Below are 27425 nucleotides of genomic sequence, written 5' to 3' on the forward strand. Positions count from 1 at the left end.
TAAGGACAGATACCCTGGTGAAGAAGACAGACAGTACAGAACTACAGGAGAACACCACTCACAAAACCAACCAAAATCTACTTAAAAAGGATAGCAATTTCTACTTCCACCATATCCATCAGAAATAATTCATGTCACTTAACGTACTTTCCGTAATATTCAAATTGAAATAGCAATGCATACAATTATGCAGACTACCTAAACCAGTGTTTTCCAAACATGCACTTTGAGTTTGGTATTTTCTTATTTACATAAAAAAAGAGAATGAACTTAAGAAATGATGCTTTGTAAAATCCAACTTTTCAGCAAGGCTGTATAAACAGCTCTGCTCACTCTATTTGTCTGACAGAAGACCAAGAAATAGCGGTACTACAATGGAGTCACTAGACAATTCTTCCCCCGCACTCCTGTTGCATGACACAGCATTTATGAAGCACCTAAGTTCACAAAGCCAAACAATGCACCCTACAAAACACACACCTAAGCTTAACAAAAATAATATCCCACACACTTCTGTTGCATGACATGCCATTTATGAAGCATGCAAGTTCAGAAAGCCAAACAATACACCCTACAGAGAAAATACCTAAGGTTAACAAAAACAGTATCAACAAAAATGCAAAATTAAGTAGAAATTATGATTAATAATACAAGTAGAGAGAGGTAATATAAAAAGTTATTAAAGATTAAACATCAGGATCTGCAAGCGTGCAACAATTTACGAGACAACTGTTAACAAGAACCTTCAATGTACTTAAGTCATTTTTTATTTTCCTTAAGGTATTTGCAACTGTAAAGCTGATAGTACAAAATTAATTACTAGAAATTGTTCTAAATTAGTGAGCTAAAAGGCCAATCATTAATCTTCACCATCATTTGATGGTTAATCCATAGCTGTTTGCAACTTGGAATGCATTTCTACGCACTACTAGTTAAAGACACTTGTGAGCTAATAACTGCAACATTTGCCTTTACCATTAATTTTAACTTAATTTGACATCCAACATTTCCTAATTGCCAAGGAGAAAAATTAGCATACAGCAATGAAAAAGGTTAAGATGATTGACATTTGCATTGAAGAACACAGGGAAGAAAATTTTAACTATACATTAAGATTTTGTCCTTGTTTTCATTATCAGGTGGGCAATTCTGTAGAGTAAAGAGAGGAAGAGAATGTTTGCCAGACAAGTCAGACAATTATATAGCACTGCTATTTCCTTGTATAGAGTCTGCTCAGTACAAACTAGCTCCTGTGCTGCTGACACCATCAATAAGCTCTTCATAATTCCAGAAAGCATTACAACTTTTATATTTTGACAAGGACTTATTTATGTGTTTTTCCACTTCTTCTCTAGCAACACTAACTGTTCAAAAGTAGAAACTGATCTCCAAAAAACCCGGGTCTGTTTAGACAGGACAAACCAATATCTGAAGGTATCAAACCTAATTTTTCAATTCAGTGAACGATACAAACAATACTACCGTGTGCACCATACACTGACTTAAAGACCTCAAGAATCTCTGGGTTATTTCTGTGTGGTTTGCAGAAGAAAGCTAAGAGAAGCAAATTAACATATATTACGCAGGACACTACATATGAGAAATTTCTAGGAATCTAAGCTTCCACCACAAAAAGCATTCACTGACACACAAGGTGGCAGGGGGTGCAGGGAAGAAGGAAATAAAACCACTGTACTAAGACATTTTCACGTTCCTGCATCTTCAGCTAAGTAGCAATACTTTTGCCTTTCTTCTCCTCAGCTTGAGAGAAAAAAAAAAAATGCATGTACATAATTTCCAGAATAAGAAAGCAAGTATTAGTCAATATAATTTGTAAGTCTTTGCATATCTGAGAGATAATTTCATGTATATTGGCAGCATTTTATTTTCAAATCAAGGTATAACTTACCTGTTACACCACCATACAATAATAAACTGAAACAGCACACCAAATGTATTTGCTTATTTTCACTAATGTAACTATTGTTTTTAAGTTGTTTAAATTGCAAGGCACAAACACATTATCCTCTCAGGGTATGTATTTCTTCTCTGTCTCAATCCCTGCCCCTATTCCTACAGTTCAGTAGACTCAAATTCTGCCTTGTGCATATCTGATGTTTAGATGTTGTAACTAAATTTAGTGTTTACCAATCTGCATTATCATAATACCCAGCTATAGACCTTCTTTCTTTAGCCATCTTTTTCCAATGTCTTCATATGTTGTTGGCAGCCCCGCAGCAGCGACGCCACATCCATCATTTCAATTCATGGTCCAGAGGCCCAGTTCAGTCCCCACAGCCACAAAACTGCCAAAACCTGAATACAGGTAGCAGCAAGTATGAAGGAAGTTTGCCTCAAACCCTGCAGCAATAGCAGAGGCGACCACTAAGAATTTTTGAGGCTGCAGACATAGGTCCCATCTTCCAATGATTTTTAGGCCAAGTTATACAGATGAGAATCAATGCTCTCTTCAAGTCATCTTTGCTTAGGAAGACTTTCTCATAGCTCTTTGCCTCTTTATGCATCAGTTCTTTCTACTGCAAATGTTTCCCATTTTTGGTACTTTTGGGACCTCTGGCACTTCTCAATCAGAAGCAAATCCCTATTACACTCTTCTTTTAAGAATTCTGGGCAGCTTCCTCTACCCAGCTGATCCTGTTCTTTCCTGCTTCAAAAATTCTCAGTTTACCCTGCTCACTCTATTCCTATCCCCTATTTCACATTTTTCTTTCAGTCTGAATTAGTCAAATGTTAGCATTCTGCAGCTTTATTCGTGACGTCCCACTCAAACTGAGTGAATAATGAGATTGAGTAGCTCCCCATTAACCATACATGCTGTATGCATAAAGAGCCCATCAGTGGTACAGATCCCTCCTCACAACCATTCTGTCTGCTGAATAATGAAAATAACTTTCTTCTCAGAGGCATTGATAAGGAAAAGCCTTCCCACACACCTACTATAAAGCTGTAACAAGGCAACACCTAGAAAAGGTGAAGGATTCTGTCATAACCACAATCTTGAAGGGTACACCTTAAAAGGAGGCTGCACATTCCAACCTCCAACTTCCTTCTGCTCCCCGTAAATCAGGTGATCCCCCTGAAAACCATTTCTATCTCTAATAAGCACTGTTTTTTTAATTAAAAAACTATTTAGACCATTAAGAATGAACCCCATATTTAAGTATTTCAAGTGTGCTGCTTAAGCTGCACCTCCCCCAGCCTTGCTTCATTGATCTGTTGGGCATCGCACAACTGAAAATCAAAAACCTGCAGTATCACAGTGACCCTCTTGGCTAGCTACCTCTGCTGCCCCTCAGGGCCATGCAGACGTTTTTCAGGGGACCAAAGAACATCTGAAGCCTTCAAAATGCCCTAGAGCTAAAAATGCCCACATGTAACATCATGGGAGACTCTACCTTCTTCAAGATAGGCAGCAAAAACGGAGACAAAACTGTCCTCAATAACTCATGAACACCAATGGGATTTAGAGTCAAGAGATCCCAATAGCTTGTTACCTTCTAAATCTAGAGTCACGTTCACTTCTCTGCAAATTAGTTTTTAAATTGCCATTGTATATTAAGTCCTCCACCATCTAATCTTTGCTGCTTTTGCCAGTTTTCCCTCCCCTGATAGTGACAAAAATCAGGCAAAAATAACACAAGTAAATGTTACGTACACCTTTTTTTTTTCTTTCCCCCTCCTGTATTAAATGAACAAGGCACCAAAGAACATACAATTTCACTTAACACTCAATGTTTATTACAACTACACTTCTTAGACTGAAAACTAACAATTATTTAGAAACACATCATATGTTAAAGTCAGAGTACTAACATTTTAAGATTATACTACCTCTCATTCAGATCAGTGAACAAAGTATTTCCAATTATACAGCAATAAACCTGTAGCTTATACATATTAACATTTCTGTGTCTTAGTCCAGGAAAATTTCTTGAGCCACTAAAAAAACACATCAGAATTTATCCCAAATATCTTCTCTTTAACTAAATCACATGGTAACATGAAGCAACTTTTAAAGTAGTAAAATATACTTAAGGGCCTGAGATAAGCAAATGTTAGTTCTTCCCAGCAGCTTAAAACATTCATATAATTTAGGAGTGTATTGTACTGTCTAAATCATTATATTCTTTTAACACTCGGTGAAGCCGAAAGGTCAAAAAGGCAAGTTGTCCAGCATTCTTTACTTGTTTCCTATTATTAACCCCAAACTCATTGGTCCTTTTTACACAGTAACATGGCTAGACAGATAAAATCTAAGGCCTAGCTAGTATGGTTACGCTGTTCAAAAAACAGAAGTTCTTAGATGCTTTCATAAATTCAGCACTGGCCAGTTAGAACAAACTAGAGTGGCGATTTAATATTTTCATTAACGTTTATTGAACTAGAAGCCACAGATTAAACACCTTTGTATACACTGTGTTAATACTTGGAAAACATCAAAAAATATAATATGGAAATGAACAAAATACATGAGTAATACTATGAAATTTGGCTTTAAAAAGGTTACACACAGCTTCTAAGTTCTGGGTGCTAGTAAACCAATGTAGTGCAATTATGCTACAAAGCCATTGCTGCTTATAAAACGTTGTGCAGCTGTTGGAGGAGAGGGTTACAGTGACAAACAGCTTCCCTGCTACAAAGGTGGCAGGAAATCTATCAAACTGGACAATAAAATTGCAATTGAGTTTCTTTGGCTTTTTATAGCAGCTGCATGTATCTTGATGTGTAGCTCTGCAAAACCTATCCAATTCTGTAACACTAGTCCTTTATGTACTAGTTCTTTATCATAGAATGGTGTTATAAATTAGTGGCAAGAACAGCGCAAAGGGTTGTAAAAAGGAAAAATAAGCAGTAACCCAATACAATTAGAGATGAAATAATAAAAACACAAATTGGTTATTCTCTTAGCAATGTTAAGGAAATACTTTTGTTCCCATAATTCCCACATTACTTTGAAAGCATGCTAGAAATCAAAAACTTCTGAGATGCACTTAGCATCAAACAATTTGCCCACTGAATTACGTCTACACTATGTTATGTGTGAATCTATATGAATCTCAATATTGGTATAACAGGATACAAGAATATTCAAAACAAGCAAAATTAGAGGGATTAAAAATTCATTATCATTAGATATTAATATCAGTTTATAAGGACATTTTCAAGTGATTAATAAAGTTTTACCATGAAGAGCTTTTCTGTAATTTATCCACTTATGCTTATGTAATTAAAAGGTAGTTATATTGCCAGTTGAATAATTGCATGTATTATTTATAAAAAGTACAAATGGCAAATGCATAATAAAGGGAAAAAATCCAATTTTAAAATCCTCGATTACTGCATCATCATTCATATCACTATTGTTAAGGTAGTTTCTGGGTGCCTTTGTTGTTTAATAATTTTCATTTAGGCTTCTGGAAGCGGACAATCTTAGCAGCAACGGCCAAATAAACTGAACTTTACGATTCCTTCAAAATTACACCACCGCTCTGCTGCTACTTCTGTCCACACTCACACGCTTTTACCCTTGCCATGGTAAAACTCCGTCTGAAATAGGTTGGAAGAACAAGTAGTCCTTACATACTGAACAGAAAGCCAACAAAGTTAGGCTTGGGAAAACTGATACTGGAAGTTACTTCTACAACCAAGGATACCTCACCACGCCAGAAACCAAATGGAGAAACACAGAGAGTAAAGCATGTAATTTTCTCTTTCACTACAGTACTGCACAAAAAAATACAGCCTTTTGAAAAAAACACCAGCCAAAAGTAACATTACCTGTACCTCAATTTTTTCAATATTTTCTAAAACTGTGGGGTCTTTCTTAACACTTGGCTGTAGCATCACAATAGAAATATTTGGTTTTCCCTCTATGACCTCTAGGCCATTGATTAGCCACATTAAGTCACTAACGATAATGACCAAAAATCCACATAATCATTTTGACATAGAAACTACTTAAATGAGATTTCTGATATTACGTTATCTAACAAAAAGAATTTAAGAGTAGAAAGAACTAAAGCTTATAAGATAACATGTTCGACAATTTTTAAATTCAGTACACCAAAGCTCCACATAACTGAGGCAGAAAGGTGGCCTTCCTTCACTCACCTCTCCACCCTTCCCTGGGGCAGTTACCCAGCAATCACACAAATGCTTTGAATTATGCCAGTTTCTATAAAAGCACGTTAGGGATCTTTACTCTGACTACAGCTTGCCATCGTACAATCTAATCCACTCACGCCCTCTGCATCTTGGGGAAAAGTGAGGAAACAGGATTTCTGAAGACTGCAGAGCTAACTCAAAAGAAGATTAAGGACATTTCAACAAATAAAACGGGATCTCTACGAGCGTTGAAGTTTGGCCCTGGATTCTTTGCACCTGGATTCCATTTAGCTAAGTGATTATTTAATGATATTATTTCACACAGTTATTATATAGATTTCTACATTTGTCTCCCCATAGCCCTATAATCCACCATCAAGCTATGAATGTGATAAACAGAACTGCAAAACCACAGTATTCTTGCTGTCTACAGACCGACTGTTTTTGAGAAGAAAATTCATACAAATGAAGGACCTCAGAAATGCTAACAATTCCTTAGAACCATAAAGTGACCTTAAGAATTCACAGATGTTCTTTTCACACTGTTAAGTTTCACATATTTAGAAATACAGAATTTGCAATTTAATTGACTTTAAGTAAGTATTTCTGATAAACCAAAATATGAGGCCATACCAGCCTCACACTTTTGTTCAGAATAAGGCAGGGCAGTTCTCTTTTATACAACCGTGCCTTGGTTCGCAGATCCACTAATAATTTTTATGATATAATTCCGGTTGTTACAACCCAAAAATCAGAAGAGTAAAGGGTAATAGTTTCATTCGTACTGAGGATATGTGTTCGCACCCTGTACTCTGCGACAGCTTAACAGCTGAAGCGTTCGTCTCAACTTGGACTTCTTTGCTTTTCACTTTTGTTTTGTTTTACAGCCTTTTGATGTTACTAAAAGGTATTTTTGTTTATGAATAGATATGGTGCGCCACCTTGTGTTCATGTCATTATCAAAAAGCAAAACCAGCACTAAATTTTCTCCTAAACGCTCCTGAAATTTATCTCATTTTTGAAAATATGTGCCACTTTCAATATAAACTAATACTACTACAATCTGAGCAACAACAAAAAATTGTCAACTAGAAAGTTATGCTCAGCAACAGATATAAACAAGAGGCTTTTATTTAACTACTGATCCTCATTCAAGACTATCTCACTATATGATACAGTGCTTTAAGGCTCTAAATCTAATTACACAGCATAATAAAATTTCCCGACTATTTCAGACACTCACCTTTGAATGTGTGATTGACAATGTATCCACCCAAACACGCCAGCCACCCCATTCATATTTGATTGCATGGTAGAGCAAAATTCGAAATACAGTATACACCATCTCAGTTATCTTCTGTTCCTCAGAAGTCTTCGGATTAAAACAGCAAAGGGAAAGCATCCACTCCTGCCAAACGGAGCACTGCAACAAACTCCTGCAAAATACACACGTGTTATCTAATCAAATTTCAAAATATATCTTAGAAATATACATCAGCTAAGTCAGGAATTCAACATGTTTAGAACAATTGCTATGTACTAGAGTATCGAATTTTCCAAATAGCAAAGAAACCACATCTGCTTAATGAGTCTAATTTACTAGAAGACCTTGTTACTTGCTTCGTATACATGTGCATATAGCAAGCTATCTTACCTCCTATTTTCTCTGCTGTTATTAAAAAGTTTAATCATATCTGAAAGAAAGGCTCGCCGAACCTCCAGAGTTTCTGAACACTGTGGAGAATTACGTAGCAGGATTGCAATAACCTTCAAAATCTCTGTAAAACAGTTCATGAACAACGAAGCATTAGTACTAAACACAGCATAAGATAGAGGACATATTCCAATATTGTTTGTACAAGAAAAGTGATGCTACATAAAGAAGTTTTATACTGAGAAAAAAGCACATCTCTATTTGAGTAGAAGGTTTAAATAATACAAATCCCTTCCTCCAAGACTTCTCAAATCTGGTCACCATCAGGGGGATTTGCAGACCTATACAGCTGAAGAAAATGGAATCCAAGTTCAATTATTCTGTATTTCTGTTTGAATTATCAGGTTTATGCAACACCAATCTTACTGCATGACAAATGACAAGCTATCAGAATCTGTCAGAACCTTTTTCAAGGAAGTTCACATAATATGATGTATCTATTACAAAATCAATATATGAGAAAAATGCATAGATTTTGCTCTACTTTAATAATACTGAATTTTTGAAGAATGAACAACTTTGGATTATACTTTACAATTTGTTACAAAAAAAAAAGTTTGAGAAAAAGGACAAAACCCTCCCGACATAAAATTTTATCTCTTATAAGCATAATGTTTCCTGTGTTTTTAGAAGACAGTCAAAATTGCGAGTACATGCCACTTTTTGAAGCAGTGGGGCAGCCACTGTTCTTGTTACTTTAAAAAAAAGTTGACATTGTAAATGAATTAGGGTGCAATTTGAACATGGTCACTGTGATCTTCAGTTCACATTGTACAATTTCTTTAAGAAGATAAATTCCTTATCCAATATTAGCACTGATCTTAAAAAGGTCCTCTAGAAATCGCTCTTCCTGCTAGACCTAGATAGTTCCAGACTCATACTTCACAGTACAAATAATCTGTATTAACCACAGCAGTGACTCCCAACTTAAAAAAAAAATCTTAAGAGAAAGTAACAGAAATGTCTTCACATCTCTTGCTTCATACAGATTTACCAGAAGGCAAATGGCATACTGCAACTGGTTTTCTTTCCTCTGTATCTGCTTTGCTTTCCTTTCTCTTTCCCCACTTGCCACAAGAAGCAAACCCACAACTATGACCTACATTGAATCACAAAGCAGCTATGAAAATGAAAAATCTATTATTTCTCCAGAAAAAAAATTAACTCCAAAAGCTATCATAAGACCGTTGTATTATAAGCAGAGCACATCAATAATGCATATGATTCAGTAAAGGAGATCAGTACTGTCTCTTAGTTCAAGAGACTAGATCTAAAGTTTCATATCAAGGTATTTCCCATAAAGTAGGCTAACCAAAACAGCGAGCAGATACATTTCTCCTACTTTCCATCTAGTATTGTCATACTGAATGTAATATAAGATGAAGGCTGTTTCCATGTTTCAGGTAATTTAGTCTGACATCACTAAATAATGCAATCAGAATTTTGCAGGAACCTTAACATGTATTAAATCAAAGTATCCTGTGCATGGAAGTCTTGAAAAACCATTTCCTAACATGACTGCACAGCCAAAAATGGTGAGTTATGAACTACATACACATTTAGACATGTAAAACCTCTTTCAAAAGCTATAGAGACATACTTCCTAAATAACTCCAACTAAATGCACATTATCTTTCCTTTTTTATGAAAGCATGTGAAACAGATCAGAATTAAGACTGGTGGATGTAATTAATAAGCTTTTTAGAGCAAATTTTTCATATGGTAGCACTTGGAAACATGTATCATTCTTACGAGGATTTTGTATCTTCACTGTTGAATCTGGGTCAGGATGTTGTTTATGTATCACTTGAGTGCAAATCTGTTCAGTCAGAATCTAGCAAGAAAGAAGAAGATGCCATATCAATGTTCATAAAGACAGCTCACTGAAAAATAGTTGGATACATCCTTCATACAGCACCATCGTTATTTCTCCAGGGTTCCAAAAATTAACCAAAACCCCATTTGTCTAACTTGATAATGTATTTCATCCTGTACCTAAAATTTTACTCTAAACTATTTTTTTTTGCTTTCTCTTAAGCAGACACTGTTATTTTAAGTACAGTGGAAGAGAAACCTGAATCTAACCAAAACAATCATCATAAGGCAAGATCATTGCTATAGTAAAATATGAGTGTCTGCTCGAGACATTCAGGTTACTCATAATCTAGAATTGTTCATAATAAGCATCACCAAATTGGGGCAGGGGGAGGGGGGAAAATCTCAAGTAGTGAGCTTTGGAAAAAAGCAGCACTCAGCTGCATCACACTAAGGTTTAATGTCATCTGGAACATATCAACACAAATATGTAAGCAATTTTCTAACATGTCTTACAAGTAATTAGGAAGATTGGATCCTAACTACAGTATATTACTACCTCAAATAGGACATTGTATGTGGTCATGGTGATTAAGCTTGTCTGAAGCATCAGCCTTTCAGCCAACAAAGAGAACAATCCATGTCCAAGCATGACTTCAGCTTTTCTCCTAAAATAGTACAGAAAGATAAAATTCAACTTGCTTTAGGGGAAAAAAAAGCTTCAACAGTGTGCCCCAAGAAATATGAAATCACTGGAAACATCTTTTTCATTTTTTCCCTTGTCTTTCACTTTTCATTAAGGAAAAGGGCGACGATTCAAATTCTGAAAGGATAAGTCACTTGCTGAAGACAGACAGACGACAGCTAACTTTCTTCCATAAATGCAGTCTACCCATCCGCAGGCCCAAGAAGCTGGAACACACCCACAGGGATTTCTTGATAAACACTAAGGAAAGGGCATCTTTGTCCTCGTTTCACTCAAAAATACAACCATGGACAGCGATCTCACTAGTTACCTACTATTGTAGTCAACTTGTGACATATTAGATTTAGTTCTCAGTAAGTAACATGGGGTTCAATCTCAGCAGTCTAATTCTTGCTACTGATTTCTGTGGAATTATGGAAAAAGACAACTTTAAAAAGCAAGTAGCCGTACTGCAAGTATTAAATGAACCTGGTAAGGAAGTGATAATGCCTGGACGCTAGCTGCCAGTAACAAGTAATTCCATTCCACCATATCAGAAATGTATTAGTGACAAACAAATTGAAGGTTACTTGAAGAATAGTAGCTTCTATTCAGTGAAGCGTATTTACTCACTAACCTCCAGTACAGCTTTTTTTACTGTACAAATAGATACATATACATACACCATGGCATATATGTGTAAAAACCTACCTTTTTTCCTTCGGGGGGGGGGGGGGGGGGGGGGGGGGCGGGGAGAGGTGGGGCTTGTTTTAGGACCTAAATCAATACTTACTTTGGAGCAAGATGCTTTAAGAAATATCCCATCACTTTTAGAGCTTGCACCCTGATGCCTTCACTTTGTGATGCTAAAAGCTTGTAGACAACCCTAAGTAGAGAAAACACAAAATAGTGTTTTCTAAAATAGTCAAAATACAAATTTATTTGCAGTCTACTGCAGTTAATTTTTCATTCCAAAAATTGCTGTGTATCTGAGCTTAATTTAAAAGAACGACTATTAAAAGTCCACAAAAAACAGCATGACATTTCTCTTAACAGCACAAGAGTGTTTGAATTCACATTTTATAATTACATTTAGAGATTTTTAATTTAATCTAAATATCTCTCAAATACCAATACATAAAACATGCTGTGAAAGGCTGCTGCAGTTCCTATTTTGAGAACTGTCTTAATCTGATATTTTACCCAGAAAACTAAGCAAGCAACTTTTTAGTATAAATGTGGCTGGATAGGAATAGCCCTGTATGGAGGGGGATTTATTACTAGCCCTAATATTTGACATCTGTGTATTCTATTGCTCCCTGAGGAGGGATAATGACATCGAGTCAGGAGACATTCTTCTCATTTCACCTACACTGGTTTCTGCTCTTCACCTCCTTACGATTATGCTCTACACCCATTTATGATTTTTCCACTGGAAGGTGTAAGAACAAAGCTAAAGGGAGCTAGGAGCATGTTTGTAGTGAAGTACTAGACCTGACTAGCTGAACAGTTCTAGCTGAAGTTTTGCCAAGAAAGAAAACGAGAGTGTAACAAAAACAGCAAGGAAAGTGTCCATGTAACTGATGAAAGTCTAGTAAATTAATAAATAATTGGAAGTACAGTTTACAGTGGGAAGTGTCCAGTAACCTTACATATATTTGACATTACCAATTCAATCTGTAATAGTACACAGATCTCATCACATGTATCTTCCACTCCCCAAATAAAATGAAATTAGACTAGCATTTAAAAATTATTTAAAAACTGCAAGTATTTATAAAGCTTTATAAAACTATTTTTAAATGTCAAGAATATTAATTAGAAAAAGCAGATGTATCAATAAGCATACAAAAACCCGTTAAGTGACTGGAGACAATACAGGAGCAAGGAACGTAACAAATGAGACAGGAAAACAAAGTGATTTCTCACTGTGGACTCACTATTCATATTGACATGACCATATACTAGTAAATAAAAAAGAAAATATCTACTGCCAGTTGTTAAATAAAAAACAAACATATTGCACTGGAGACCCAACATGACATTCAAATATTTTGTTATTTATAGTTTTTATTAGTTTCCCAAAGCATGATACATTACCATACAAATGAAGTCAAAGCTGAAGAAAATGGGTAAAAAAAAAATAATCAGCCTAGCACTAAAAGCAGAGAAAACAATTATGAACATGCCAGAATGTCGTCTCTTGAGAAAGGGCAACTGAAAAAAATGTATGTATAAATAGGGGTTAACCAATAGGTGCAACAAAATGTATGAAATGAGACTCTGCCTTTACACAGCAAGAGAATTACTACTCCACAAACCCTTCTAGGAATAGTTCTTACATTTGTTTGCCTGTTCCAATTTTTTTCCCCCACTATGTACAGGCAGGTTCATTTTAAAGTAGAGAAGTTCAATAATGTGACTACCCTCTGAGAGCCACAACACAAAATCAGAGTCATAACCTTTAGACTTTCTAGCAGATCTTCTCTTGTGCTTTTACTGTAAGTAGAATTTGCTACTTTCCCTACTTTTCTCTCACAGTGTTAAACAATATTTTTGTTTGCTGAAAAAAAGATTGTGAACAATCCATACCACAAAGTGCTAAATTTAAACAAATAAAAGGTTTCTTCTGCAAAAGTCCCATAATGCTTTACATGCTTAAAAAAAGAAAAGGAAAGAAAACTAACAAAGATCAGAAGAAACCTGAACCAATTTTTGTCAGCCCACTTTCAGTTCATATCTAAGAATGGGAGGCTAAAGACTAAGCACTAGTAGATGAAGACTTAACATCAATGTATAGACTAACTCAAATTGATCACTACCTGTTTAAGCATGACTGACAGCTTGGAAACATTAAAAAAAAAGACCTCATTGACAGTAAATCCAACATCACTTGTTGTCAAAAGAACACCCAGACACAAAAATCTCTCAAGATGAGGAGTCTAAGACTGCAACACACCCACTGATGAGGGCCTTTCAGATTTCGTGGAAATTCTAGCACGCAACATTATGGTCAAAATACTATTTCTTTTTGCCCACTTACAAAATTCAAACTTACTGTAATCCATTCCTCTGATCAAAAGCAGGGATCATAGAACCGGGATGCTCTGACATCAAAGCAACAAGTAACTGCAAGACATCCATTAGATTGTCATCCTGTTAAACAAAAGTTACATGTTTGAATTAAAAATGCATGTACGCTAGAACATGCTTTGGTTAAAAAACACACTACAAAACATTTCAAAATTATCTGGAGAGTAATAGTAAACTAAGGACCAAAAAAAATTAGGCCAGGATCAAAAGGCAAGAACAGAAGAACACACTACTGAAGTAAATACTTTATTTTCTAGAGTGAGAAGTGATACATCTGTGTCTGGGATATAAGCCTTTGACAGGGAACAGACTATTGGACTATGCTGTTTCCCTCCACACACGCTCATCTGTTTGCATGTGTGTTACCCCTTCTTTTACTGCACAGGAGCTAGAAATAAACTGCTGCACATGTTCTGGGACACAAGGTGGTGTTTAATGCAAAATCATTACTGACAAATATCCACCCCAAGGAAAAAACAAAAACCAAACATACCACCACCTGCCATAGACAACATTTAAAACAGGTATTCAAGCTTAGTAAATTTTTCCACACTATTAGCCTAAAGCACTCTAAACAACAGTTTATTAATTTGTTCGAAGTTAATCGGAATTAAAATAATAAGCTACAAAGTAGCAAAATGCAGCCGTTGTCTTTTCCCATTCTTTGTGGTATTAAAATGAAAGTTTATTTTAAAAAATACCAACCCATTTCCCAACACGTCGGAACAGTCAGATTCTTTCTCTATTAGACCGGTTTTACACCCCTTGAACAATTGTATTCACCCGACAATATTAACTTGCATTACAGGTGCTGTCACTGGTGAACAAGTCCTGTAAAAAGGCTGAATTTTACTTTTTTCGTTGATGTTTTTCTGAATTTACAGCTAGATACCTAATTCTGTGGGATTCAGCATTCATTGATCTTTTAGACTTGACCACACAAACTGCTAAAATAGTGAAAATGTCACCCCCTCATGTGAAGACTATATAAAGCTTCTCCTATTTTGGTTTACTTTTACACGTTACCAAGACTTACTTTGTATACCTCCATATAAAGTAGAATCAAATTTCTTGACCATGGTACCACCAAGTAGTAGCAACCAGCCCACAGAATAAAAGGAAAACATATAGGTGTAAACAAAAGAAGAAAAAAAAACCTCATACTGCTTGAAATGAAGTTCAATTAATTCCTTATTTTACCCATTTCAAGCACCCTTACAGAGATGAGATCAGTTAGATTTATGTCCCCATTTCCCTTGTCTTTGATGTTGCATCTGGCATAAAGTGCCTTTTCCTGGTGCTAAAATATGAAGATGCAGATGTATCAGTGGTAACCAACATTTTCTCCCAATTAAGTTTATATGCTTCTCTTAGATGCCATTAACATACATCTTTATTTTTTAATGCATGTTTTCAATTTTACTGCTTTATTTAAGAAGCAAAATAAAAAGGAAAGAAAAAACAAAACAAAAAATATTACTTAGGCAGCATAAAACAAGGTTTTGTCTTTTTTTTTTTTTTTTTTTTTTTTTTTTAAGTCAGTCTCACCATCTGTTTCTCCTGCTTGGTAAATCGGTTTGCAGAACAACATAAGAAACCATTTTGACTTACTGGCTTAATGAACTTCAATCTAACATTGAACATAGTGCTTAAATCACTGCAGGAATATTGGCAATTCAGTACACCACACTAAAGAGTTGGACAATGTCTGCTACTTCCTCTACAGAGCCCTCTTGTGGCACAAAGAAGGTAATATTTGAAAAAATTCAAATATTTGGTGGTCACAAACAGCAGCAGTAGCACACCACTCCTGCCACACACACCCCAAGTTAAAGATTACCTCATGTATGGTGAGCAGATAATTGAGGATAGCCTGCAATTCGTCTTCTTTTATTCCATAGTCCTTTAAAAACAATCAGGTTTTAATTATCATCCTTCAAGTACAAAAGTACTGTTCCCAAAAGAGCATTACAAACATTACAGACAAAGCATGTCCCACAAGACAAATTTGTTTTCCCTTGGTACTATAATAGCTTCATAGCTGGAAGCTAGCTTTTTCCCTGCCCAAAAAATACCCACTGAAAGTTATAAAAGTGCTTCAAGACAACTCCAAAAAAGGCATAAAAATTAGCAATATACTAATATAGTACATGAAATTGTTAGAGTAACACATGTTAAATGATAAAGACAATTTGAACTCAGAGCTTCCTATTAATGGAAAAGTTAAGGTAAAAAGAAGGATTTAAAAGTAGACCTGGATGTTTCATTATAAGCCTGTGAGCTATGCCTACAGCTGAGTTTACACTTCCTGTTTTCCACTGCAGAATCCTACCTTCAGTTGCTATCAACTTTGCAGATATTTAAATAATTTATGATGTCTATGTCAGGAATACGACTTGAGGTCTTTTCGGGTGAAAATAATATAAAACCTAAAAGTTTAAGAACAGGATGAGGGTAGGGAAAAGCAGCCTTCTTCATTTCTAAGGCTTTTATTTTTTAAAGCAAGTCTCGTTTCCTGAAAAGATTTTGCACCACTGTGTCCAAATAGAAAACGTGCACAAGAATCAGTCTTTTATGATGGACACGCTTTTTACTGTTCTTGTGAAACACTCTCCAAAACTGTCCAAGTTATAAATCTCTGACAGATATTTAAAATAAATAAATAAAATGAAGCTAACACTTAAAGAAAGTCCTTTAGAGTTTGACAGCTAAATTGTCCCCAATACTTCAAACTGCAGAACATCCTATTTAAAGGAAGAGTATGAGAGTCAAAAGCAGAGTTTTTCTGGTAGTTACTCTCCATACTGCTGGGGCTAAGGCTAGCAGTACAGAGAGCATACTGGTCCCTGAGCCACGCAGGGGAAAAGGAGAGAAAGGGAGGTGGATTCAAACACAGAAAAGTCAGTCTACTGAAGGGGCAGAAGGAGAGAGAGATCAGGGCTTACAATAGGAAAGGGTTAAGACGAGTCTATAAGCACAACTGCTGAATTTCAATATTCATCTAATGTCTAACGAACAGCTGTGAAACTTATTGATAGAGTAAGTCTTTCTTATGCTCCTCTGTCCTACTGGCCTACAGCCTATAATATTCAATGATGTTCTTTAGTCTATAAGCACTTCTGATGCAGGTGATAGTGTTCTTACCCAAAAAAACCAAAAATGGAATCAAATACTTATTTCCCCAGTAGTAAACATTTCTATATTAATGATCTAACAGCTTTACTTTTAATAAAAACAGCTTAAAAAAAAAGAGAAAAATTTATCTTTAGCACTGCTGTCTGTGGCAAGAGCCACAACAAAGATGCACCTGACATGGTATTTTTATTTACTTATTTGTTTACAAAGTTCAACATGCTTAATAAAAAATGCTGTATTAAAGAGTATTTCTTTATGCAAAGAAACTTAGATATCCTATCATAATTTAAAGTTGTCCTACCTTCATCACCAGTTGCTTAATGAACATCAACAAGAATGCTCGCAGAGATAAAATCTCTTTTTGAGTAGGCCGTGGTCCATCTACAAAAGAAGAAAGTAGATATATGACATGCAAATTAACAGTTGTTATTATCATAGTATGCATTTTCACGTAATGAAAAATAAAAGGCATTTTCTGGGGGAAGAGAGCACAGTTCTAAGTAAAGTTACCTTTCTTCCACTTCAGCCTACAAAACAGTAATGCATTTTAACACTGTTTATTAGCAAAATGCCCAACCCCTCCAAATTCTTTTCACGATTTTACCACTTCCTTGCAGTGTCTATGAACCTATTCCATGCAAAGACTGATATGAGAACTTTATGTCAGAATTCCCAGATTTCAGATTTTTGCAATTTACAATTGTTTTTAAGGTTCTGCTGAAGCTCAAAGGAAGAACTATATGCCATTATTACATACTGGCTATATACACAACAAAAAAAAAAAATCAATCTTCCAATCTTATATATAAAGATTACCTCGAAAGCTGTGACTTGATTTGTTAACTCAAAGTCAAAAGAACTTGGTTTTGCCATTCCTGTGTAAAGCAGACTTTCACTGAAACATTTTAAATACTCAAATACTGAGCAGTTCCCAGGAGAAGAAAGGTTAAAAAAACAGGTGCAACTAAATGTCAAAGCCAAGTAAAAGCTTTCATACAGAAAGCAAATATATTTTTAGGGATAGTTTTTACATTTGCTCATAGGTTCACAGTTCTTATGATCTTTATCATCACGGAAAAGCAAACTAACTAGCAAGTGTAAGTGATCATACAAATCTGGTTTTATGCAGTATAGGCCCACAGGCGTATTTGATTAAGAATAGTTATTTTCAATATAGATCCGTTTAGTCAATAGGCCATTAAACTGTATTAGTAAGACTATCCTACACACACACTTGCCTCAGGCTTAAGAAATCTGTTCAGAAAATAATTAAGTAAAGCTATATCTTCACTAAAAAAGGAGAACACACACATGCTTCGCTCCTTACAGGATGCAAAATACTACAAAACCACCTTTGCAACCCTCTTAACAGGAAGGGTTGGTCATTTTGAGAAGTTGCTGGCAGGAAGTTGAACATAACTGAGGAGCACTCACTCCCAGTGTATCTAGATCTCTTTCATCACATGCTTCTCTCTCTGAAATTCCAGAGCCTTTCTTTCTTCCATACAGGAGAGACAAGAGATTTTAATTAATCCTTTGCCAAGGCTGTGTGCCCAGCCCCATAAAACACAGAACAACAATTAGAAGGGTCATAAAGTCTTACTTCCCAAACAGCCTCAATTCCCTTATCCATGCCAGTTCCATCTGCACATGTTTACGTTATGCTGGTGCACGTCTCACTTCTCCCAGTTTCTTTTACAGTACGGATTTCTTAGTCATGCAGCTATTCCTTTTGCTTTTTGTCTTAGGATCAGTAAGTACTCTTGTGCTGTCTTCCGTGTCAATGACAAGTAGTAGACACCTGTTCTAAATTTCTTATTACTTTTGCCATGAGTTCACTGTCTGGATTAAGCACGCTTATTAAGCAGTTTTGCAACAAGTTCAGCTCCCTACACTTGTCAGATAGACTCAGTATGCTTGTTTTCAGCTATACCGCTATTATCAAGCACTTAAAGACTGTCCAGTACTTGAACAAGCTCCATAAAGAGACCACATTCTCAGGCACAGATTTACACTTCCAAAATCCTACCATTTCTCTGACCAGCTCTATCTAGTATTAATTCACATAGGTCTTTGATAACAGAGGATATGACTTCTTAAGAAATTTTCCATTAGATTATCAAAAAGCTTTCAAGAATATCCTATGGACAAAAGCACGCTGCTCAAACCCTTACAGTGAACCCACCCCATTAAAATACAATTCTTTTACAGTTCTATCCTACACATTGTATACAAGGGTTTTTTTTTTTAAATAAACATCAGCTTGTTAGAGTAGAAATGAATACATACCTATGCCCTTGGGAGTTATACCACTGCGATCCTGAGGATTGACTACCCAGTAATAATATTTCAGGGTATGCATGACCAAAAGAACTGTCCCAACCCGCCGGATTGCACCATATATGTTAACCGTGCCAATGAACTCAGTAGACAGGTAAGTGTACAGGATCAGCTGAACCTACAACACCCAATCAGGAGATTAAAAATCATTATAGCAAAATTGCAGCACATCAGACAACTGCATTCTTAAATTCCATCTATTAAAATGTCTTAAAGAAATATGATTTTCTCTGCATAGCTCAGTCACAAAGCTCTTGAAACCCTTGCAATCTGATGAAAAATTTCATTTTATTTCTAAAACTATAAGTGCTGTGTTTTTTTTAAGTTGGTCCATGCTCATAGGAGCATGAGTGTATGGTATTCACACAACCACTGATAGCTGAGATAGGAAGGCACCTCTGGAGATCATCGAGCCCAACCTCTTTGTTCACAACAGTCGCAGAGGAAGTATTATAGAAAGGTGTATATTTATTATAGGCTTAAACATTTACATATCTTCTTTCCATTTTTTTTTTCTAGGAAATAAATGACTTAAATAATACTTACTAACTTCATTTAGCTGTAGCAAACAAATGTTTTACAATGACTTAAACAGTAGCATTTTTAGTGCTGTCCCAGTTTTTGAAATGCAAAACAAACCCTTACAGAGGAGGCCAAAAAACATGGCAGGAAGGTTTCAGGTAGAACTAATTGTAAAGTCTCCATCCAAGCTGTTTGCTCTCAAAGAACATAAATTCACCAAAAGTACTCTGAGGGGAATATATCAATTTCAATGAAGACTTCAAATCTCACACCCAGAACAATCTCTCCTAAAAATTGCTGGTTTTTTGCCAACTAACATATCCAAAATTCCTTCTCAGTCTTCAACACTGACTGGGTGAGGGACTGCAGAAGTCACTCCCAACTCTGCTCTACAGAACACTGCAGGTTTCCAAACTCCCTGAAAACCCTGAGAGGCTGCAAAACTTGATAGCTACATGCAGAAAAGCAGAGTCTGAAAACAGTTTCTGTATGATTCCTGCTAGGGATCCAGGACATAAAATTCTAGGAGTCCAGGTTTAGTCTCAACACTCCCAAATCAAAAGATATATCATAAGGTATCTTATGCATAAACAATTTTACCTGTGCTGGAATATGAATCCATATTGCAGGATTAAGGAGAACATGATCACACAGCTGCTTCAGTAAGGGCGCCCCGTTGTGCAAGTTGCTCAGATATTTCGCAAAGGCAAGGCAAAGTTCTAGTACAGCTCGGGTAACATGGGCTTTGGAAGACTGTAAAAGAAGATCTGCGTAAGGAAGAGCCCTGCAACAGTCTAAGAAAAGTATTTCTCTCTCAAAAAAAACCAAACCCAATAATCAAGATTAGTGTAAGACATTGAGAAAGATTTGGTTTACCTTTTCTAGGCTATAACCTATCACAAGGAAGCCCTTACAGGAAAGCATCTGTTCTTGCATAGCAATAGAGTTCTTCAACAACTCCATGATAAAAGCCAATAAAGTGGAACTGAAAAATATAATGTTTTAGTAGAGAAAAATAGTTTTAAAGGGTTACAACAAGACAAAGTATTTCCAAATAAACACTTCCATCACACAGCCCAGAAATAATTTTAACATGTTACGTAAGTGCTCAGATCAGAATTTTTAAAACTAAGAGCAAGACCAAGTTTTGAAAGCTTTAACTTCTTACTTTTAATTAACTTTCTAACTTGAAATTCTGGATTCTGAGATAACTGTGCAATAGCAAAATTCTGAAAAAACAACTCCTTGCAGAAAGGCAACAGTCAAGCATGTACTTCTCTGCTTTCTATTTCAATTTCAAAATTCTGCAAGATAGGAACAAAAGCAATTCCACTTCCTATTGCTTTCAGATGAGCAAACATTGTAAATATTTTTCTAGACACAGCTTTACTATGGGTTCAAGTTAATTCAATTCTGTACTGCTGCCAAAAGGAATGTTCGTGCCCTTTGCCTTGCGTCACAGCACTGCTGCCTATGAATTAAGACCTTAGCTGAAAATCCCACTATGCTCGGCCAGTTTGCAACTGAAACAAATCCCTGACTTGTCACATAGATGCCCAAATCTGAGCCAATTGAAGAGAGGTCCAGGAACATACAACTGGCTGAAGGAACACTGTGACCACCCCTTCTTAGCAACAATATGGATGTAGATCATCTTTTATCAGTCACAAAACTACAATTGCAATGAAACATAGAAAACTACACCAGGATTCTAAAAAGCAGTCCCTTTGCTATTAATTACGCTCTAACGTAAGAGCTCCACTGGTTTCTGTGCCTGGATGTTCAGAAATCAGACTGAGTTGAAGCAGAGTTTAGACCACAGAAACCTCTTGGCAGTAACACTGAGTAACAGTATCTTCCAAAAAGTCTAAATGTAAACAAAACAAAAAAATTCCAGGGAATGACTTCATGTAGCTGAAAACATCATCCTTCCTGGAGTTGCTCTTCAAGCCTTCCCCAGCAGATTTTTCCATGACAGGAATAAGCTCAAGAGAATTGTCTGTAATTGTTACACAAATAATTGTGAAGTAGAAATTATGTGTATATTTTGATTCTATTTAGAAACTTCGGTATAAATAAGCACATCACGTTGAGGTCCTGCCTGTAACAAGGCCACTTTTCTGTTGTTTCACATAATTCATTGCTGCACAAGACAATTTAAATGACTATGCTCCTTAATAAAGAAGTAATTTCCTTTACTTAAAGAAACAAAGAACAAAACACAGTAAGTACATAGACTCACCAAACAGTTGTGTCAACATGGTCTGATGAATATTGCCTGTAGTCCAACTGTGCAAAGAGAGGGAAAAGTACCTGCACTCCTCCAATGGAGTGTAGGGCACTTTGGATAGAATGCGTTAAGACTGCTTTCACATCCTGACAAAGAAGAATTAAGAAATATTGAAATCGCTTTCAGAAACTGTTAAAAACTGTGTTAGAAAGAGTTTGAAATCTCCTAAATATAAAAATTGTATTATTACCAATTAGAAAGAAACTGGCTGCCACAGCCACACTAAATTCCCAGTCTGGCTGACCTATTGCTTTAGATACAGTCTACAGTGTAGTTCCTCAGATCAATAGAGGAGGTAGCTTGGAAATTCTAAACCAATTCTTTAGTAATAGAAAAACTCTAGAACACCAGGAAAAGCTTCTGACAAATTAAAAGATTAAGGCATTCAAAGCCTAAGGAAGAAAAAGGTATCATATCAACGGGGCAAAGGATGGGAGATAGGCAATATCTGTAGGGGAGTGAACATAAATCAGAAATTAAGAAGGATTATTTCAAAAAAGCTAACAGTCTTTGTAATACTGACATTTTTTTGGTTGTAAATTTGATAAAATATACTTTTTTTCTTTTGATTCCTGTGCATTCACGTTAATTCAAGAAACAGGGTACGCAGCAGCAGGGACAACCCCAAAACCCCAACCTATTAACAGATCCCAGTCTTGTCCAAAACCTCGTAAAACTTGAGTTTTTAGGTTTTCAAACAGAAATAATTTGTATCCTCAAAATCTATGAAAATGTTGATATACCTGCAGCATGAGGGCATGTGGTGAATGAACAAAAATAGAAGGGTTATCCTTAGGGGATGACTCTAGACACAGCTGTGCATCCGTAGCCCTTGGATTGTACATAAAAGCAATAGCACTGGATAGTTTGCCGTCATACAGCAATAATTTATGATGTTCAGCAAGGAAGAGATCACTTTCTGCCTTGAATTTGAATGTTCCCTGGATTGGGGGCCAGAGTTGAGGAAACAAAAAAAAAAAGTAGATTACACATATTGAGAATATGGCCCAGAACACAATTATTGCCAAAAATTGACTACAACATTGCTTCTTAAATCTAGCAACATTTCAGAAAGTCTCATAAAAACATTGACTCAAAGACAATTTTACAGAATTTAAACTGCAGAATTTTTGACCCATGAAGAGTGACATTGCCAAAATGGTGGGTAATGTAAAAGAAACACATTAGCTAGGAAACAGAGTGACAGTCAGCAATGTTCACTCAGAAGGAACTGATAATTGAGAAGCAGACAGAATAGGAACCATCTTTTTTAGCGTATGTTTGTACAGCTGCTAGGGAATAACATTCTTCAATTAGTGCTCCTCAGGCTACAACAAAACAAATAATAAATCACTGCAGCAAAACTACGCCTCAGCACTAACTTCAGACATGAAAAAAACTGACTAGCACAATCAACTATAAAGCTAAATTTCTAAAACTAATACATCATATTTGGTCTGAAGTTTTCATCCTCAGTGAAAAAGTGAACCTAGCCAAAGATCAGTGGTGTCCTCCCTCTCCCAATTACCAACACTGAAATTTTGAAAAGTGAACATGAACAGAATTATTTTTTTAAGAAATGAAATAACTCAATTAATGCTTACTTGTAGTTTGTAAGGTGATACATAGGCTTATAGAAGAAATACAGAAGAGTTCAATAAAAAGATTATATGGGAAGAAGATTTCTAGAAGTACATAGAGGTGTCACAACATTCTTAAAACCCACCATAAAGAGTCTTATCAGAATTAATCTTCAGAAATTTTATAGTCAATTCTAAGTTACCTTATATCCCAAACCAAGCTGATAAATGGCAAAGATCTGAGCAGCATTGAGAGCCTCACTAAACAGGTAAACTGATGTCATTTGCCCACAAAACACTCGATTGGCATCTGCTGTTTCTGAAGAACCCAGGAAACATTTGTCAAAAGTCTGAAAATGAAACAGAACCCAGTAACAGGGTTTAATATACACTATGCAAGCAAATTATGCAAAGAAGATGCATATTACAAGGAATATCATTTTTACATGAACAAGCATTTGAGGGTCTCAGCAGACACATATTTTAAGTTCTGATATGTATAAAAGCAGAATCTACTCCTCTACCAAGAAGCTGTTGATTTTATTTCAACATTTTTTAAAAAGGTATAAAATGGGGGAGGTTTATTAAAAAAAATGGCAAAGGATAGCTATGTAATCCATTCAAGATGATCAACTATAGACATTAGTATACAGGGATTACTTACATCACTGGTGTTGACAAACCATGTTATTTCTCCATAAGACGCCAGTTCCCCATTCACATAACATCGAAGTTCACTATTCTTCCAGCGATTATAGATGTGCACTATAGTAACCATATACCACTAAATGATAAGAAAATAATTGATATAATACTATAGACACTCAAAATGGCTTATGCATTAAAGTGGGACATAGTAGAACAAATTCAACTATTTATGTGAATTAAATTAAGACCGAAAGATTTATTTTAAGTAGAAGAGATTAAGTCATTGGTGAGTTTTCTTGCATAGCTATGTCAAAGCATAATATGCCATTTTGCTACAAAAAGCAGACACAGAAGCTTAAAAGATATTTATGGCATAGAACTCAAAAAATCTTCATGGCAATGCTGAACCAAATCTACACTGAAACCATGGTGTAAATAAGTCCCAAGTTGGATTACTCTTAGCATGATGGACTACTGCAAGTGTCATTCCAAAGAGCAAGGATGGCTCCAGACTGAAGACTTTCAAAGGCTGTACATGTCAAATTATCACAAACAGAATCCATATTTACAGCAAGGGATTACTGATAAGGAATTCCTGAGGAGGCCTGTTCTCCCACAAAAATGTTTACACCAGTTGCTCTAAAAACATTAGCAGAATATCTAGTTGAAAAAGGAAACATTTTCAGCATAGTATAATACTAAGTCGTCGAGCAGCCTTGAACATCAGCAACAAAATCAACTAATATTTTATAATTCTTACCTTTGAAAAAATACATTGAATAAAGCACCAAACGCAAGATGACAATTTTATGGATAACCTGAATGAACATGAAGTATAATATACTTTCAACGTTGAATCTGTTGTTCTCCCACATGTAAGATGACCAAACTCCTACGAATGGTCCTAGCTGGATTAAGAAAACTAAATGTGGCTTAGTAATCTCGCTTTCTTAAAATAACACTGAATTTGTCCACATCAAGAAAGAGGAGCCTTAGCAAAACCCTTTAGGAAAAGGAGAAGAGAATGTCTGGAGGTAGGAGAAAACACAGTATAAACAGAGAAGTTAAAAATCACAAGCCTTTTAACTTCCAAGCTGTGTATATGTACTAAAAGTTCTCCAAGAATTTACACAAGTCTCAAATTCATAAAACTTCTAGTAAACTGCATTTTCCAGCTCTTTCTTATACATTTCATAAGTAAAATCAAAAAGAAGTAAGAATTCTGAACACAAATTTGTTTTGCTCATTCCAGTATAACTGTTGTTCTACAGAAAGAACACTCCCCCTAGGCTACATTTTTAAATTCATGAAACTGAAAGGTTTTGTTATTTTTACTCACCTTTTGTGGCTTGAAATCAAATTTTACACAATGCTGGAAACCTTTTCCCTTTGATTTTATGGATGTTACAATCAAGCAGCCGCCAACAAAGTGAGCAGAATAACCAAGTCCTTTGTTTGTTCGAAAACTAACAAATTAGAACAAAATCAGCACATACGCAAATGGAAGCAGAAATCATTGAACAATTAATAGAAAGTGAAAATCAGAAATACGGTTTTACATAATACTTACCAATATAAGTAAGGCTTATCCTTATCCACATTGATATTATTTACTGGATCCATCCTTAGCCAAGTGTGGAAAGTAAATCCATTCTGGTATGGCCACTTGGCTATAGGAGGTAAGGCAATAGCCTAAAGAAAGCAAGAAGTTATTCACGTAGAAAGATCTACATCACAATAGTAACAGTACACTGCTTAAGATACACACTACAAATGTATACTGATATACAGATATACACTACAAATGTGTACAGTTTCTATATACTAAAAAAAAATCTGGTCTAACTCCTGTGCTTTATGTACTCCATTGTTAAAATATTTAATTAATCTAAATATTTAAAAACTGGTCTTTTTATCTCAAAGATTATTAACAGTAACCTACACTTCAAAAAGTAAAAGCGTTAGTGGAAGTCTTACAGCACAAAAACTCCTCAAAATGCAAATTCAAGTTGATTTGGTTTTGTGGTAGCCTGACAGAATAATCACATTTCTAAACTTATTTTCACCTAGTATTGGTATTCAGGAAAATAACTGATTATGAAAAGAAGTTGGTCACAAAAACAGAATCATACACGTTTCACTTAAGAGATTCTTTTCTCTTTTGAAACTCATATGCATGTAGCCTTCAAGTTAGAATACAACAGATTTACAAACTTTCTTAGAAGAAAGGTAATACAATCCCCACCAGCCAAAATCCTCATATCAAACACTGTGTTTAGGTTAGTTCTAAAGTTCTTAAGTTATAAACTGTGTGGCAGGACCCTAGGACCCTTTGTTTCAAACAGTCTGGTTTTATTGTGTGCAGGTTGGGGGGGGGTCGGAGTTTTGGTTTTGGGTTTGTTTTTTTTTTAACATTACCGTTAACTTTCCACTGTTTTGCTGCACAGATTTGTAATACCCACTTCAACTAAGACTGCCATAACCTCTGATCAAAGATGCTGTCCAGATGATCAACACCAATGAACAAAAAAACATCAAAGAACTTGAGTGTCGCCAGACTCCTTATTATGCTCTCGCGCTCCGTTCAGCTATCCCTGACCAAACAAAATGCTATAAATCCTTCTTTATACCAGCTAACTAATCAGTCTGCATGTCTCTGAGCCCAACTTTTGCAAACTGGTAGCGCTATCATTTGGTTTAACTCACAATGGATCTTGGAGTAATTATATTAAATACTTAATTTCTAAGACTTCATAATGTAAAAATATATAAGGATGTTCACGTTCAGGTTACTGAGGCACTCCAATATCACATACAGTTCATGCATTCAACACAATTATTAGAAGTGCAGAAACAGTACATGAGGAGCCAAAAAGAACAAAAACATGTCTGTCTATTGCCAAGTTCTATTTCATGTGATAAACAAAGATGCCAATTACTAAAAAAATTCTTCTGCAGTTATCATTCCAAAAAATTCATTATGTCATAAAGCTGGTGAAATTTAGTCTGAAGCCACCGAGGCAGAAAGCTAATGGATTTATGTGAACAAAAATGTAATGAGTCATCTGGTACATCTTACCCAAATATTCTGAACTAAGCATGACAATTTTAACATACTATTTCATTCTACCATTTTAGAAGTAAAAGTGTTGATACGTGTAAAATCCTACAGAAGATTCTGCGCAGAGTTTTCCAACTACCTATTTCATTTCAAATTGTTTTTCAAGTGAACACCACAGAACTTCAAAATTAATCACTCATCTGAACAATTATGAGAAAACTAATCATAGTGAAATTTAATACTCACTCATGATTATTCAGCCTATACATGTCTAGGATCCATTTTCTCAGCAAATCCTTATAAGCAATATATGTTATCGCATCAACTGATCATTAAAAGAACAAACAAATGCTGCAAATATGGCCACTTCAAGTTCAACACTTTCTGTGATTTCACTAGCAAATATTTCCACACGT

At 35.6% G+C, this 27425-nt stretch overlaps 1 protein-coding gene across 4 annotated transcripts in view; it reads right to left on the bottom strand.

Moving 5' to 3' along the window:
• Positions 1-27425, bottom strand: part of LRBA (LPS responsive beige-like anchor protein) — a 410948-nt gene that overhangs the window by 338288 nt on the left and 45235 nt on the right. For all 4 annotated transcript variants that reach the window (XM_055700881.1, XM_055700879.1, XM_055700880.1 and 1 more), the window contains exons 5-21: positions 25519-25640; positions 25288-25414; positions 23965-24084; positions 23504-23650; positions 22464-22661; positions 21673-21806; positions 20307-20415; positions 20031-20183; positions 18858-19026; positions 16870-16949; positions 15274-15336; positions 13399-13496; positions 11134-11226; positions 10215-10323; positions 9593-9674; positions 7781-7904; positions 7370-7562 (exon numbers count right to left, since the gene is read on the bottom strand). In XM_055700881.1, coding sequence (XP_055556856.1) covers positions 7370-7562; positions 7781-7904; positions 9593-9674; positions 10215-10323; positions 11134-11226; positions 13399-13496; positions 15274-15336; positions 16870-16949; positions 18858-19026; positions 20031-20183; positions 20307-20415; positions 21673-21806; positions 22464-22661; positions 23504-23650; positions 23965-24084; positions 25288-25414; positions 25519-25640 — 2121 coding nt within the window. The remainder of the gene's footprint in view (positions 1-7369; positions 7563-7780; positions 7905-9592; positions 9675-10214; positions 10324-11133; positions 11227-13398; positions 13497-15273; positions 15337-16869; positions 16950-18857; positions 19027-20030; positions 20184-20306; positions 20416-21672; positions 21807-22463; positions 22662-23503; positions 23651-23964; positions 24085-25287; positions 25415-25518; positions 25641-27425) is intronic.

This window comes from Falco cherrug, chromosome 1, assembly GCF_023634085.1.
Source record: "Falco cherrug isolate bFalChe1 chromosome 1, bFalChe1.pri, whole genome shotgun sequence".
Classification (NCBI taxonomy): domain Eukaryota; kingdom Metazoa; phylum Chordata; class Aves; order Falconiformes; family Falconidae; genus Falco; species Falco cherrug.